The 16099-nt window shown below is 32.5% G+C and overlaps 1 protein-coding gene across 3 annotated transcripts in view; it reads left to right on the top strand.

The window, feature by feature from the left end:
- Window positions 1–16099, top strand: part of LOC106649717 (RNA-binding protein Musashi homolog Rbp6) — a 162927-nt gene that overhangs the window by 120493 nt on the left and 26335 nt on the right. For 2 of the 3 annotated variants that reach the window (XM_023462925.1, XM_023462924.1), the window contains 2 exons: window positions 7810–7842; window positions 7957–8058. In XM_023462925.1, coding sequence (XP_023318693.1) covers window positions 7810–7842; window positions 7957–8058 — 135 coding nt within the window. The remainder of the gene's footprint in view (window positions 1–7809; window positions 7843–7956; window positions 8059–16099) is intronic. The other variant, XM_023462926.1, reaches the window with a different exon arrangement.

Raw genomic sequence — 16099 nt, forward strand, 5'->3', positions numbered from 1 at the left:
AGCTTATTGTGTACGGAATTGAAACAAAATCATAGCTGATTCTGCGCGGATTTTGCGTTGAAATATTTCGCAAATTACCGTGGGAAAACTTTACAATTTATCAACCCCGATTTTGTACACAATCAACACAAAATCAAGACTGATTCCGCTCAAAATCAGTACTGTAATTTTGCACTACCGGTCAGCGCTGAATCAGTAATGAATTGGTGCCGTTTCATTGAAGATTCACCTGCAATTTCAGTCTGAAATCAGTAATGATTCTGCACTGATTCGTTCCTGATGCTTTCAGTAGGGAATGAAAGTATTTTTTACATTTTTCATTCTATTTGACCGTTGAGTGACCTCTAAATATTCATGTCAAGGAGGTTCGGTAGTCGCAGAAAAGGTCGCAGAAAGACGTGAGGTGCTTCTATGTTTACCGTGTTACTTGGGTTAAATCAATAATGCAAATTTCAAAATAACATAATATTATAGTTTTTATCGTGAGCTGGCACAAAATTACAGCTACAGCAGGCCCTCCATATTCGCGGATTCAGTATACGCGAATTCTATATTCGCGGAATTTTCTGTTGATACCTTCACTCCGTATCCGCGGAAACAAAATTCGATATTCGCGGTGTTTACCTGATGCCAAACACAACTTTTTGGTTAACTTTTGTATTTGTTGTTTACATTTTTTAAACGATGGCATTAAATCCTTATAAAGAGTTGCACACAGACATGGTTCGGCGAATAAAACAATCCCGCATTACAGAATATTTTGAAAAATGCCAATAAAGTAAATACTTTCAATTATTCAATATTTTTGTTATTCAACATTATTATTATTACATGGATTATTATTATTTTTCAATTATTCGCGGATTCCGTATTCGCGGTGTTTTTTAGGAACCTAACTACCGCGAATACGGAGGGCCTACTGTATTATTAAAAATGTTGTTATCATGTCATTAAATCATAGTGAGGTGTTTTTTTCGATGTTTTAGGTTAAAGACAATATTCTATCTGTCATTAAAGTCGAATGAACTCATATTTTTGTTGTCTCAGCTCACTCGTTGGTTAGAGTACGCACTAATGACCCAAGAATTTTTATACATAACAATTTATAGCACTCTAACTTAAACTATCGCAACTTTGCCGCGAGTTTTAGGCTCTTGTGTTATAATAGTACTTAACGATAGAAGCGCCATAATTAACACTTTTTGGCTCGGCGTAGTTTATTATTATTTTTTTAATGTCAATCTACATTTTCAATATAAAATTGACATCTTTGAGCCCTAAAAAATGTGAAAAAAGTTGCCGAATAGGTCTTTGCATCTAAAAATAGTTTATTTTTGTTATTTTACCCTTTCGGCATTGTGCGCAAAGTTCAGATCAGTATTTTCAGGTGGGGATCCCTGATAGGAATCGAAGTTTCAGAAAAGTATCCTCTATGGGCTGAGTTTTGTAGAATTTTGATTTAGATCTTCATATCAGTTCTATTATTCAATATGTGCTGAAAAACATTAATACTTTTTTTTATTTCTGGTTTTTTTACATCTGTCGGCATAAAAACTTTTTTATAACTCTAATCAAAATTCCACAAAACCCAACCCATAAAGAATATTTTTCTGAAGATATTGATTCCTATCAGGGATCCCCACATGAAAAACTCTAATCTGAACCTTGGGCACAGTGCCGAAAGGCTAAAATAACAAAAATAAGCTACTTTTAAAAGCAAAGGGCTATTCTGCAACTTATTCACAATTTTGAGGGCTCAAAGATGTAAATTTTATGTTGAAAATGTAGATTAACATTAAACTGTGGTTTATACCTCAAAAATTACAAAGAGGAGTAAATTGGTGTATGACTCCCCTTAAAGTAATGACGGACCTGAAAATGAAGCCATTTTATACGGTCTCTGATCGATCGACTGACATTTGATGTAAATCGAAATTGGATAGAGTGACATTTACCGTTAAAATAGCAGCTTTTTCAAATGATGACTAAAAAACCGATGCGCGCAAAGCGCGTCTAAAAGTTATTAGTATAAAGTAAGATTTTCGTGAAATTTGTGGAATAATCATTCGTGAAGTTTGATTCGTGAATTGGTAGAGTACCAGCTAATATCCAATATCTATAAATACATCATATAACACTATAATAAAATAATATTAAAAAAAAACATCGCTTAAAAAATTTAAATTCTTTTTTCACACATAACTTATTGGTTTTTTAAATTTAAATACAATACACATAACTCAAATTGAAATTCATATTTTCATTAGGAACCAAATTATAACATATGTATTTTTGGAACCCCAAATAATTAAAAAGTAACAAAATTGAAAGAATTCTACATTTCTAGAATCTTACAAGAACTTTAGAAATATGTAGTAGATTACTGGATAAGAGAGATAAGTAAAATCAAAATATTACTTTAGTCAAAAAGACGAAGTCAAAATTTCAGTTTTTATTCTTTAAGGAGGGGGGGGGGGGNGGGGGGGGGGGGGGGGGGAACACCTGTGTTTATGCCTATAAATCAAAAACATGAGAATTCAGGATTACTGTTAAAAAGTTTTTGTTTCTAATGTTGAAATATGTTTTTATAGATTATTTTTGTCATTTTTTTTGTACTTTAGTATGAAAAAATTTTCTAAGCCTTTTGTTTGAATTCTGTTACACTTAAGTGGAAAAGAATTTTATTACAAAACTTTTGAGACCCCAAGGATCAGGATTCCTGAAAAATTCCATTCAAAATCATGCGGTCAATGACTTAGAAATCAAGAGTCAATGTATATGAATCCTGGATAAATTTTAATAATAAGAGGAACTAGAGACATATTTTTTGTTGTAAAAGGACATATAAAAACATATTTTAACAACAGAAACAAAAAATTTTAATGGTAATTCTTAATTTTCATGTTTTTCATTTATAGGCATAAATACAGGTGTGTCCCCTTAAGGCAAAATGTACTATTTATGTTTAATCAAATTCGTCAAAATTAAAGTTTAAAATACAAGGACACATATTTCACATTGAATCTATGTATTTTTTATGTGGAATATATGCAATTTCATTGCAGAATCAACACAGAATCAGCGTGGATAATCCACATAGAAATCCACGCAATATTTTTTAACCGAGAGTGTACAACCACACCGTAAAATTTTACACTTAGTTGCGCAGATCATAGATACAGTCAGCGGCATTGCGATTTAACTTTTGATTCTGACTGTGGCGTAGGAACTTTCTTAAATGAAAATCGTAAAATGGCGTTACAACGATTTTAAAAGTAAAATTTAACAAGCATGTCAAAATTACGGGGAACTTAATTATAATATTGGGAATGAAGATAATAACTAGTTTTATACAAAAATAATAAGCCTCTACAGCTTTTTTGACATATAAGACCAATTTTGTGGCCAATTAGTAACTAATATTTATAATATGATTAAAATAAATTATTATTACAATCGAAAATTTTTTTAATGATTGGACAACAAGTTACAAGGGCTGGTACATAGGTTTCAAATCGAGCAGAAATGTAGTATAATTTTTTATTTACATTTAACTCAAACCTGTGTCAAATTCTTTTCAAGTGCACGGTTTGAAAAAATCTATATATGCTTTAAGAGAAGGAAGGTGGGATGATGGGCAGTTGAAGCAAGTTTAAACACACAAATCGGAACTTTTGCGATTCATTCATTTGCGAGTTTTCTGGATTATCGAGTTCATGAAATTTCATAATTTTAATATTTGAGCATATATGATCAATTATGAAATCAATAGTTTTATTAATAAAAATATATAAACCAACAATTCGATCAACAAAAATATGTATTTTAAATCTAAATCAAAATATTTTATGAATTGATGTAAGAATATTCACGCTCCTTAACGTTGTGTTATATTTTAAGAAACCGAGTCATATGATCATAGCTTTAAGTTAATATTTTGAGCACTAAATAGTTCATTTTTCAAGGGTAAATATTTTTTCGTAAGAACTTTCACGTATATCCATTCAATCTTAATCTAGAACATATACTATTCAAGAAATACCAGAATTATATACGTGAGATACAAACTTCAGATCCTATTAAAAATAATTAAAGAAACAAAAATTAGATGCCAAAGTTACCAAAACAGGAATTACCACCCAGTCTTTCATTGGCTATCATAGCATGTTGTAAACTATCACTCGTGTAAAAAATTCAATCAATTGTTGATTGATTACAAAAACTATTCAAATCAATTTTTTGATATTTTGAAAATAAATTTTTTAATTGAATTTTTTTTTCTGGGAGTATTGAGTTTCTAAAATAAAATTGGTTTTCCATTAAAGTTTTCAAATTTTTAATGAAAATTAAAGACTTAAAAATACAGAATTTTGACACAAAAGATTCAAAATAGTTGTTTATTAATAGAGCAGGTTTAGAAAATTTAGTTAGAAGTGTGAAGAATTATTCTACTGAAAATTATATACATTATTAAAATTATAAATATTAATAATATCCTTAGCCAGAATAAAAATAGATATCAAAACTAATCATTAATTATTAGCCTGTTAGCTTTAGAGGTATCAAATTGAATCCTGGCCGGGAGAAGCTTCTGGAAATCGTTGATACTAATCACGAGTATTATGTATAAAGTGGTTTCTCCCCGAAGGAATTGCAAAATGAACGATTATTTACAGCTGTTCAAATCTATGCAATAATAAGATCAAATACCTAAAATTGGGAATAAATGTTACATAGTTTTATACGTATACGTATTACTATTAATAATATTATATTTCCACAGAGTATAGACAACGTTATATGTATATTTAATCGTAAAACCTTATTAATAACTGATTATAGTAATTCATCCAATTATTTAAAATTATAGTATATTACATTTTTCTAAGATAGTATTTAAATGTGTTGGTAATAAAGCGCGAAGTTTGTCAATGTAAAGTACATACTTTGTCTGAAAGACTCAAGATTATCACTTTCATACGAGGTTCACTTATTGCCGAATCTAGTACATTTTTATTTGAATATAAATTTAAATTACAATTGACTATACAATTGATGTGAAAGTGAATTGACCGAAAATTTTGTTTGTGGAGAATGTTTTTACCTTCTTGCATGCTTGGAAAAACGCGCATACATAAACATTTTTTCCAAGTTGCGTTATACATTTGTTTACTGCGAATTAACTTTGTCAAATCACGATTATTTAAACAACATTTTAGCTACTTTCAAAAATTGTCGTGTACGTAAGAGAATTTTGCATAAATGTACGTGGGGTTACATTATTTCACTCAAATACGCTCCGTGGCATAGGAAAATTTAATTCAAATTTAATGAAAAGAAAACTTAAACTTTAAGTCGATGTAGTCATTGTTTAGATAGTCAGTTCTAAAAATATTACATTATTGGTACATGTAATTTAGAATAGTGATTCTATAATTTCTCGTTATTTCTATAGACGAACTAATGAAGAATTTTCCAAACCATTGAAAAGTATGTCAGAAAAAAGGTCAATCGTGAAAAATAGCAATTTTTGAATCATCATATTTCCACGATAAAAATAGAAACTTATACAATAATTGCAAAATTTAAGAATACCATATAAATTAAGCTAACCCTAAAATAATAATAAGTTAAAGATAATAAAAAGATAGTTATAAAAAAAATTCTCAGTATTATTTATTGCCACTATCCATTCAAGAAAAAACTGATGATTTGTACTGAATGTAGTGAAAACCAGCCCGGTAAAAAGTTTTAGGTACGAAAAAACCAATAATATTAATATGCATCAGTGTATATCTGAATAAGTCTAGAAATATATCATATTATGTAAGATCTTCGTCTATGAAGCGCATGATCGGTGCGATCAAATTCATAGCATAGTTCTTTAATAAGTAGAGTAGATTATTGTGATCGGTGTTTATTTAAATATATCGAAAAAATACACCATAAAAAGGAAAAAAATCATTGATTTAGATGTAGTAAGATTGGTAATTATTCTTGCTTTTATCGAATGTATTGTGTTAATAAATCTTAGAAAATATGTTATTAAGTTGATAGGGATACTTTACCAATCAAATAGTCGATATTAATTAAACTGTATTAGAGTTATAGAATAACACCTACTTGGTATTATTGAGAGTTACTATACTTTGAGGTTTAAAATAATAATAGATATAATGATAGATAGGAGATTTATTTATTGTAGATTAAACAATATATATTTTCAATGACATCGCGAGTAGTTAATTAGTTACCTTTACTCGACAATAATAGTCAAATAATAGTGAAACGATAGAGAAAATTTAGTTGTGTGGTTTTTAAATTAGTGTCAAATTATGAAATTTCATGAATGCATTTTTATTTATTTAATTCCTCCTTATTTGTCATACTTTTTTCTCTTAATATTTAATATGCGTTTTTATGTCTATTTATATCACTGATAATTTATTGACTTAGTTGCTTTTTTAATCCACAAACTGTGTGAAATAAATTTTGTCGAATATTTTTATTTATAAAAATGATTCTTATAGCACTTAATGCAACGAGTGTATATATGTTTTTTATGCAAAATGAGAGATTCTTCTGCACGAGTTGAAGACAAGTGCAATCTCAAATTTTAATAAAAAAGCTTATTCATATCCGTTGCATAAAATACTTTTAAAGTAGTGCGTTGCATAAGTTCATATTTGTGGCACAATTTTTTTGTGGCATCTGACTTGGAAAATGGGGCGATCGTTTTAATAGCATTTACTATTCTTTTATGCTGACCTCACTATGCGGTACCAGAAACCACGACTTATGATTCGGAAAGAACGGTTCATTAATTTGGACTTAGCACAGTGCTATTAAATGGTATTTGATATTCACTGCGCTCGGGCTCAAAATCATGTCATGCCAAAAAGTTTTACTTATTGTACTTTTATCGTTTTGTGCGTGGCATAAAGTCTCATTCGTTGCACTCTTTCCGGTGGCATAAGTCGCACATTGCGCAATATCAGAAAGTGCGACGTATGACTCGGAAATGAGGTCATAAATGTGAACTTGGCAGAGTGCTTTGAAATTGTGTGTGATACTCGTGTCACAGGGTACATTTTCTGACACGGCTATTAGGGCCCGAGCGCAGAAAATATCATACTATGGAGTGAGGTTAGCTCATTTACTAACTACGCTCATGCAATACGAACGATCCGATGCCAGAATGCAAAACTTATGCGTCAAAAAGTATGCCACAAATGTGAACTTATGGCATGCAATGCTATAATAGTATATAAATTTATAATACATTTTGTGATTATGATATTTTTGTGAATCACAAATAGTATATTACGTGTCTAGGGAGCGAAAAACTGGAAAGCCTCAAAACACGTGTAATTATCATCCGAGGCGAAGCCGAGGCTGATGAACATGTGTTCTGGTGCTTTCTTTTTCGAATTAAGTGCTTATACTATTTTTCATGAATCCCCCAGCAGAAATTAACTTTTTCGTTTTGGCCGCCAGGACGAAAAAGGTTAGTTTCTGGGTAAGAAAAATAGTATACAAGCCTAAGTCGCTAAAACAGAAAGCCTCAGCGAACGTGTTTATTGGCATCGGCTTCGCCTCGGCCACTAATTACACGTACCCTGAGACTTTTCTGTTTTTCGCGGCCTAGGGCAGTAACATACTATTGAGATAAATAAGTATTACGTGGCTGAATTATATACGAAAATTGTAAACTATAAAAACGATTCGAAAATATATTTAAAGTCGTTGAAACAAGCAGTAACATGATTAATTTGAAACACTAATCAATTTTTCCTTTTTCTTTTATAGACTTCATGTGGTCTTTAGGAGCATTACCTGATGGTGAGTTTATACTCATTTTAGTCTTTGAATATTACAAGGTATTTAAATTAAGAGTACCAGAAACTTTTTTAATATAGATTTTAATATGAAGCTATGATACTCATTGTAATAAAGAAAATTGTGACTTATTCACAGGTTTTCCAGCGGCCTATGCGGCATACGCAGCAGGCCGTGGCTACTCTGGCTACCCAAGCTTCGGACTACCGTATCCAACAGGTAACCATTTTAGCCTTAGCCACCTTAACCAACTGAATTATCATAATGCGACGGCAGCTTCGACTCACCATGTTGCTCAAACGTCTTTAAACTTAAACGTGAATCACTTTCATACGGGTCCGACGTCGGCGGCAGCAGCAACGGCTGCCGCCACTCCCAATCATCATGATCCTGCAGCAGCTCACTCAACAAGCCCAGCTGCACTTTTTTACCACCCAAATTTAGACTTCTTTAACGCCATGCCTCTGTGAACTATCTAAAATTATGATGATTACAATACTGTTGTTTCTACTTTATTTTTCAAACGAACAGTAATATCATCATAACGGTTATTGCTACTGGTAGCATAGGCAAATCAGCTTCATCGCGGATTTCACATGTTGCTACTTAATGCTTTGCTGCTGCCGTCGACGCTGCTGTCATTGAAGTTTTACAATGATGGATTGTTTTCAATTACAGTGTAACTTGTTTAATTCGAACCTTTTTATTTCAAAAACCAGGTCCAATCGTTTTGGCTAAAGCCAAATAATTCGCTGACTTACTAAATGTAACGAATTTCAGCGCAACGAACGGTTGGTTCAAAGGTTTTAAAAGTAGACACGATATTGTTTTTAAAAATGTATGTGGCGAAAGTGGATATATCGACCAGACAATGGTTTCAAATTGGAAAAATTACTGGGTGAAATTATCGCGGACTTAGAGGCTAAGGACGTATTCAACGTTGACGAAGCCGGGCTGTTTTACCAGTGTTTACCAAATTTGAGTTTCCAAGGTGAGACCTGTAATGGCGGAGAATTGAGTAAAAAGCGCGTGGCACTTATTGGAGCTAATATGAATGGTACCGAAAAATTACCTTTACTGATGATTAGTAAAAGTGCTAAACTTTTCGATTCGAAAACCTGGTTATTTCGAAATGACGGCCTAGTCCCCAGAGTTTCGGATTAAACCGGTTTCACTGTATACATAAATATGATAAATTATGCAGAATAAAAAACTCGAATTCTTAGCTGAAACATAATTTCTTCAAACAAAATGCTGTATAAATCTACATAAATAAATATACATATTATATTCACTTTTTTCACTACATAAATAAATATATTATATTCACTTACATTCTTATTTAAGAAAATCATAGTACATAGTCTTTTTTGATACATAAAAAAACTACAATCCTTGCGTGAACGGAGTTACTAACAGTTTTATGAAACCTATACCTGCAGTGTATAACAGATCGGATAACCTGTCATTTTTGTTATTATATTCTATATTATTTAGTTTATTACTTGCATCGCATTCTGGTTGATAATAAACCGGGTTTTTACTAAATTTTTATTTGAAGTGGCCCCTAACCTTTATGCGTCATGGTTTTTTTGACGAATAAAAACGATTTCCTTACGAAAATTTCAAAAATAAAATCCAAGAACAATTGATTTGTTCATCAAATTAGCACAATAAATTCAAGGATACTATAATTTTTTATTTAGGCTTACAAAAGTATTTTTTATAAGAAAATTGTGCATGGAGTTTCCGTCATGAATCACTTCATGGTTTTGGCTTAACCTAAAAAACTAGTGATTTTAGTTGAAGTTTGGAAATGAGCGAAATTAATCGAAATAGTTGAAACTTTATTTTATGATAGTAAACATACTAACTACACCTGGTTGGCCAGAAAAACTCTTACTCAAGCTCAAATATCCCAGTAATATTACTTTTTTGTGCTACCCTAACCTAAAGTAACATTTTACTCCCGCTGAGCAAAACCAAAATGTTACTTTAGACTGGGGGATTCACAAAAAATTGTATTTGCAGCTAAGTGCTCTGAGACTTTCCAGTTTTTCACTCCCTAGGCGCAAAATATACTATTATAGCACTGTGCTAAGTTCACATTTATGTCCCCTTTTCCGATGCATAAGTCGCACTTTCTGGTAACGCGAAGTGAGGTTAGTGCACGAGCGTATGCGAGTGTGATGCGAGTGTGATGCGAACGCCGCGGTGCCAGAATGTGCGACTTATGCCACAGAAAAACGTGCCATAAATGTGAACTTATAGCTATAAAAATTATTACTTCTCTTCAACGATTGCCATAAAGATACAATGTCAATATATTTTGTTGCTTTTTGCGGCGAGCAAGTAGGATTGTATGCTAATTGAAATAAATCTCTGTTTGTCACATCGCTTGACCGAAATTATCAATGATGTGACTGCGTGCAATTTGTCCCATTCAACTCATTTATATGCTCATGGCTACATTATTTAACTACTAAGCTAAAATAATACGTACGTTCTACCTCCGCAGAAATATGCAAATATTTTCCCTGTCGATAACATCCAAAATTCGCATATACAAAAAGCGTGGTGACAAGCTTTCACCCTAAATTCTCATAGTTTAATGAGCCACATCATATTCAACCTCGCGCTTATGCACCGAAGTAAATAATGATGTCTTCGTGACAGGGCATGGATATTGGTATAGTTCGAAGAGGTTCGAAAATGAACTAATTACAGGTAATAAATAATTAAGGACTCAAAGGGGGCTTAAAGTCGAAAAAAATTTTATTTCATTTCCGAGTAGGATTTTTTGTCCCCTTTCCATTGCATTTTTCGAAATTCCAAAATTTTTATTTTGCCCTGGCATACAGCTGTTTCCGTGAGCCTTTTTGTAGACTTTGCGTGTTACATTTTATATTCTTTTACATTTTCTAGCGTTTTACATTTTTGCAAAATGCACCTCACTTATCGTAACATTCAAAGCGTACTGATTGAGTTACAGCACCAGGGTCGCGTACACTTCTTCGGAACATGAATGGTTACGGTCGTGACCTCGGTTGAGGTGATCAAACTCGTGGGTCACTTTCAATCAGTACATTCATGTTGGAAGTCACAAAAAAAATGTAAAATGAAAAAAAAATTGTGCTTAAGTGTTTGTGCAGGGTGACTTATGGGTTGGATTAAATTATTGTAGTTTAAAAGTATAATAACAGTGACGGAGCCCATTGAAATCGGGCTTTTTTCTAATTTTACTATATTCAAGCATATTGTACAAATTTTAGGCGTTTGTTATTGCGAATAAATGCAATGATGTTAGTCAGCAGATAAATAATATCTCAGATATTCATTTGATTAATTTCTTCAGAAATTCGTATTAATGTGATTAAATTTTCCATCTGTGTACGACACGACCGCACCTATTTGCATTCTATCTTAATTTACATACTACTAATGAACTAGTGAAAAAGGTTATAATTGATTCATCTTATTCTATTCCTCTAGTTTTCGTGGAAAACTTTCTTTGAATGCTGAAAGATTTTTCGACTTCAAGGGTCCAAATTGCAACACCTATTCTTAGATATTCCATCTAGTATTGCTTTTAAGAAACTTGCATCTATAAGTTTATAATAATAATAAAAGTAATACAATATGAATAGCCTAAGTGCAATATACAAGTACACTTTAGTGTACAACGTGGTTTAGGGCCAGAGCGCAGCGAGGATCCTAATAGTCGTGTCAGAAAGTGTCCCCTATGACACGAGTATCATACTCAATTTTATAACACTCTGCCAAGTTCACATTTATTCCTAAGTTGCACTTTCTAGTAACGCGAAATAAAGTTAACACACAAGAGTATCAAATGCGATGCGAACGACGTAGTGCTAGAAAGTGCCACTTTTGCCACAGAAAAGTGTGCAATGAATTTGAACTTATGCGATGCAGTTCTGTAAGAAAATTATAAAAAATTATTTTTTCATAGCTCAGTGCTATAACATGTTGTGCAATACTCGTGCCATGGGGACACTCTTATGGGAGAAGTTGAATTTTGAGCAAGAAATGCCTATAAATTTCTTGATTATGTTATGAAAGAAATAAACAACTATTCAAAAAGAATTCAGAAAGCTGAAGTTATCATTTTTCGATTAGCCTATTAAAAAATACATGTAAACACACTTCTTAAGGATTCATCAACGATCAAAGTATAAAATCATGGTATTTTGGTTTATGTGTGCCTTTTAAATCGCATATAGCCTGTGTATAAGTCAACTGCGCATGGGTACCATGGAGGCCATTAACGTTGGGATTTTTGTGTTCTACGATTTCAAAAATCCCTAAGTAACAAAATTAGACTTGTTTTCATCGTTAATTAGCGGAGGAACAATTTTTAAAAAATTGTATCAGCGAGTTGCACTTCTAAAATAAATTTTTCTCATGCACGGATGATATTTATTTCTCCCTCATTAATTTTGTTCACAAACGTGTGCGGTAAAGACATGAGAAAACAAAATGCGAAACGAGTTGAATTACTAAATTTATTAATGATAATGTTTGTAAATGAAAATACTTTATGGATCCAATTTCCAAGAAAATAAAATCGGCGTAGATTTTTTTTCAGAAACTATTTTGAGAGTATAAATAAAATCGAAAAAATTTTAAATTTAAATAAATAATATTTTTTTGATAATGAGTACTTGCATTTGTTTTAACTTCAGTAAACATTGTGGACTATCTTTTTGATTTATGAAATTCGTTGAGAAAGCAACTATTTACAATGATGACAATGATGGTATAAAATAGTTCTATGCACATTTTTTCACGTATTATTACTTAGCGATAATCATAAAAATATTCTCTCAATTAAACTAGATTTATTAAAAATACATTTTCTTCAAAATTACCCTGATCGGAAGTTGAAAAAAAATGTTCACAGACGCATGGCTGGCAAACTCCGTGGTCCTTCGTCAAGCAAAACGACGCCTGCCTCTACCTCCTTTCCATTAGGTAGTTCAATAGTTTGATCAAACAGCAAGATGTCAAATATTAGCTCCTGTGAAAGAATCGAATTATTTACGGATGATTTATATGTGTAGAATAAATTTATATGAGCCAAAATTAGGAGATGAATGAAACTATAAAAAAAAACCGTATTAAATTTATTTATAGACGCGGATTCATTTATAATTGAAATTGATTGATAAATGATTTTTTTTCAATAAGTTTGAAAAAATCAATGAAACAATTTCGATATTGTAAAATTTCGTGTTTACGATTATTGTGTATAGAAATTATGTAAATTATTATGTTATTATTTATTTATTAGTCCATCATTCAATCCAAACGGAAGTTAAACGTCCAAATATAGTAAAAGTCCTCTAAAGTTTCAAAATTTGAATTCAAACGAGTTTTTGAAATAAGATGAGGAAATTTAAAAAAAGGAATGATGACAATTGAAAATTTATACATTTTTATTATGAGATTTATACAACTTATACAATTTATACAAGAGTATGATAAATTATGATTTTCGTGTATTATACTAAATTCTTAAAATCTATTTTGTTACTTAAGTATTAATCATCAATCAAGGTGCTTTGTTTTTGGAAGAATAATGATGGTTTGAATTTGTATTTCAATCAAATTAATCCTACTGTTTCAAATTTTGTTATCTAAACAATGATGAATTCACATCGAGCATTTGATATTGAATGGCTTTCAATTTTAAACGAAGAACTGAAGTCAGTTGATGGAACATTTAAATTCGTCTTATTAAAACTGAATATTTTCTGCTAGAATAGTGGAATCATAAATAAGAATATCTAGTACATTAGTGTGCATATACTAACCTCTATAAAATAAAAAGAAACATTTAATAAATAAACTCAGCAATGTAGAACTTAAAAGTAACAAAGCAAAAATGTTCAAAACTTGATTAGAACAGACATGATTGAGGTCATCATAAAATATAATAATTGAGGATACTCAGTTTCAAATTTTTGCAGAATCAACGAGCCTGATCAATTTTTTATTGCATTTTGGAGTAGGATTTTTCTGTCCTTTTTTAGGTAATTTTCGGTTATTCATTTTAATCATTTTTGTAAAACTTTTTTCCTCGGCTATTGTTTTTTTTTTATTTTGTATTATAAATTCAATTTTGTTTTTCTTTTAATAGTTTACTCAAAGTTCAAAAAGAAAAATATGAGTTGCCGAGCAGGCTTTATACACTTAGATATTAAAATAAATTTGAATCCCCAATAGTAATTACCACAATCTTTCATAAAGCGATGAAAGCTTAAAATAAAAGATCACTGAGGTTAATGGTTTCATGTTAGAGGTCATGTAAAATAAGTAAAAAAGAATTATGAATAAGTGGTTCTCAGAATAGGCAATAGATTTTTATAATTCGTACCCATTCGTTTTGAAATAAATATGCAAATCTAGAATCGGAGAATGAATTTCTTCAAAACATGAATTACCCAGTGACCTCAAGAAAAAAAATTCCTCAAGGATCCTTATCACTTTTCTTGTGGCAACACAACTGACTCTTTTTGTCAGAAGAAAGAACATTTATTATCACGCAGAGACCCGTGGCTGAGTCAATCTGCTCATCTGGCTTTGTATACGTGTGTGTGTTTTTTTCGGACGCGGGCAGAGTATACTGCAGCCAATGGCCTTGTGAAATCAGGCATCCCACTGAAACCGTCGTTAGACATTACTTCGATGGGCGTCCCTATAACAGCGTTACGCTTGCATCTTCATCTGCCTAGTTCAGGGCAGTTTTCATCCTTTGATCTTCATTGTTCTATAATTGTCACCCGCCACCTGATTACCCAGTCCCATGTTCGCCGCACGGCAAACAGGGACCCGAGGAAAGGTCGGGAGTCAACGCCAGGGTCTACGTTCCTCAGCATCAGCCCGAGCTCAATAATCTCTCAACGCTACATCGTCTCAGTGTCAGCGTTGAGAGACGTATACCTTCATTTTACATACCATGAGTTCGTTAATCTTCTTTGGTTCCAGAGCATCCCTCTAACCATTCATTGAATACATCAATGTATCAGAAAACAGCAATAATCTACTCTCTCTGCGTCAGCCGGTGGCCAAGCCAGAACTGCGAGATAAAACTTTCTTTTAGTTTCTTGTAATACAGGAGTCCCTCGTTATACGCGGGGGTTACGTTCCTCAAAAGTACTGCGTATAACAAAACCGCGGATAATAAGACCTTACTCTTATGGGAAAGAGAGGGTTACGTTCCTCAACCTCGAGAAAGCACAGTTTATATGTACATTTTACCTACAAATAAACGTATTTGTTGAGTAGTTTATCTATTTATATATGTTTATTTATATTTACAACACATATATGCAATTCTATGTTTAATTTTTAAAGTAATCGGTTAATTTTTTCTGCTTTGCTCGTCTCAAAATATCTTTGTGCATTTCTTCATAAATTTGTGCAGCTAAATCACAGTAGTGTTTGAAAGTCGAGCTACGTGTCATTATTGGATCATCAGTCATTGCTAATTCACCTGCTCGAATATCTAGATCCATAACTTCGACAATCAGTTTTGAATCAAAAATCGGTTCAGGTTTTCGACGGAGTTTTAGATGAAGCCATACTTAAATAAATTTATAAATTTTCAACAAATTTAGGTTAATTGACAATTTCGATTTCCGCGTCTACACTAACCAAATTCAAACTGAATACAGATACGTCCGAGAAAAAAATCACGATCTTCGATCCGCGGATAACAAGACTCGACCCGCGGATACGAAGGGATGGGCGCAAATCGACTAACCGCGGATAACGAATTCCGCGGATAATAAACCCGCGTATAACGAGGGACTCCTGTAATCTTCGCTTTTCCTCGGTTTTAGGGCGCCCTAAAGCCGTACACTAACCACATAAAGTGCCATACACTTTAATCAGCATGCCTGGCTCTTTCTTCAAGTCTCACTTTCTTTATTACAGTGGAAGCGAATGAATTACCGCAGTGTTTTTTTTTGACGTGGGCAGAGTGAACTCTGCAGCCAGTGGCCCTTCGAAGCGAGTACCCCACCAGAACCGTCGTTGGACATTACTTCGGTGGGGACTCTATAGAGCTTTTCTGCTACATCGGTGTCATTTCCGTACATCCCCCGTCCACCTTACGGTGATTAGGGGTTCGGGAACCAGAAGCGTCTTCTGCTTCTTGCAGCATCGTCCGGATCGTTTTTACATCTCTCGCGCCTCTTGCTTCAGTCTAGAAACGACTGATTGCGCGAAAGACGCT

This window comes from Trichogramma pretiosum, unplaced genomic scaffold (genome assembly GCF_000599845.2).
Source record: "Trichogramma pretiosum strain Unisexual culture from Peru unplaced genomic scaffold, Tpre_2.0 scaffold92, whole genome shotgun sequence".
Lineage (NCBI taxonomy): Eukaryota > Metazoa > Arthropoda > Insecta > Hymenoptera > Trichogrammatidae > Trichogramma > Trichogramma pretiosum.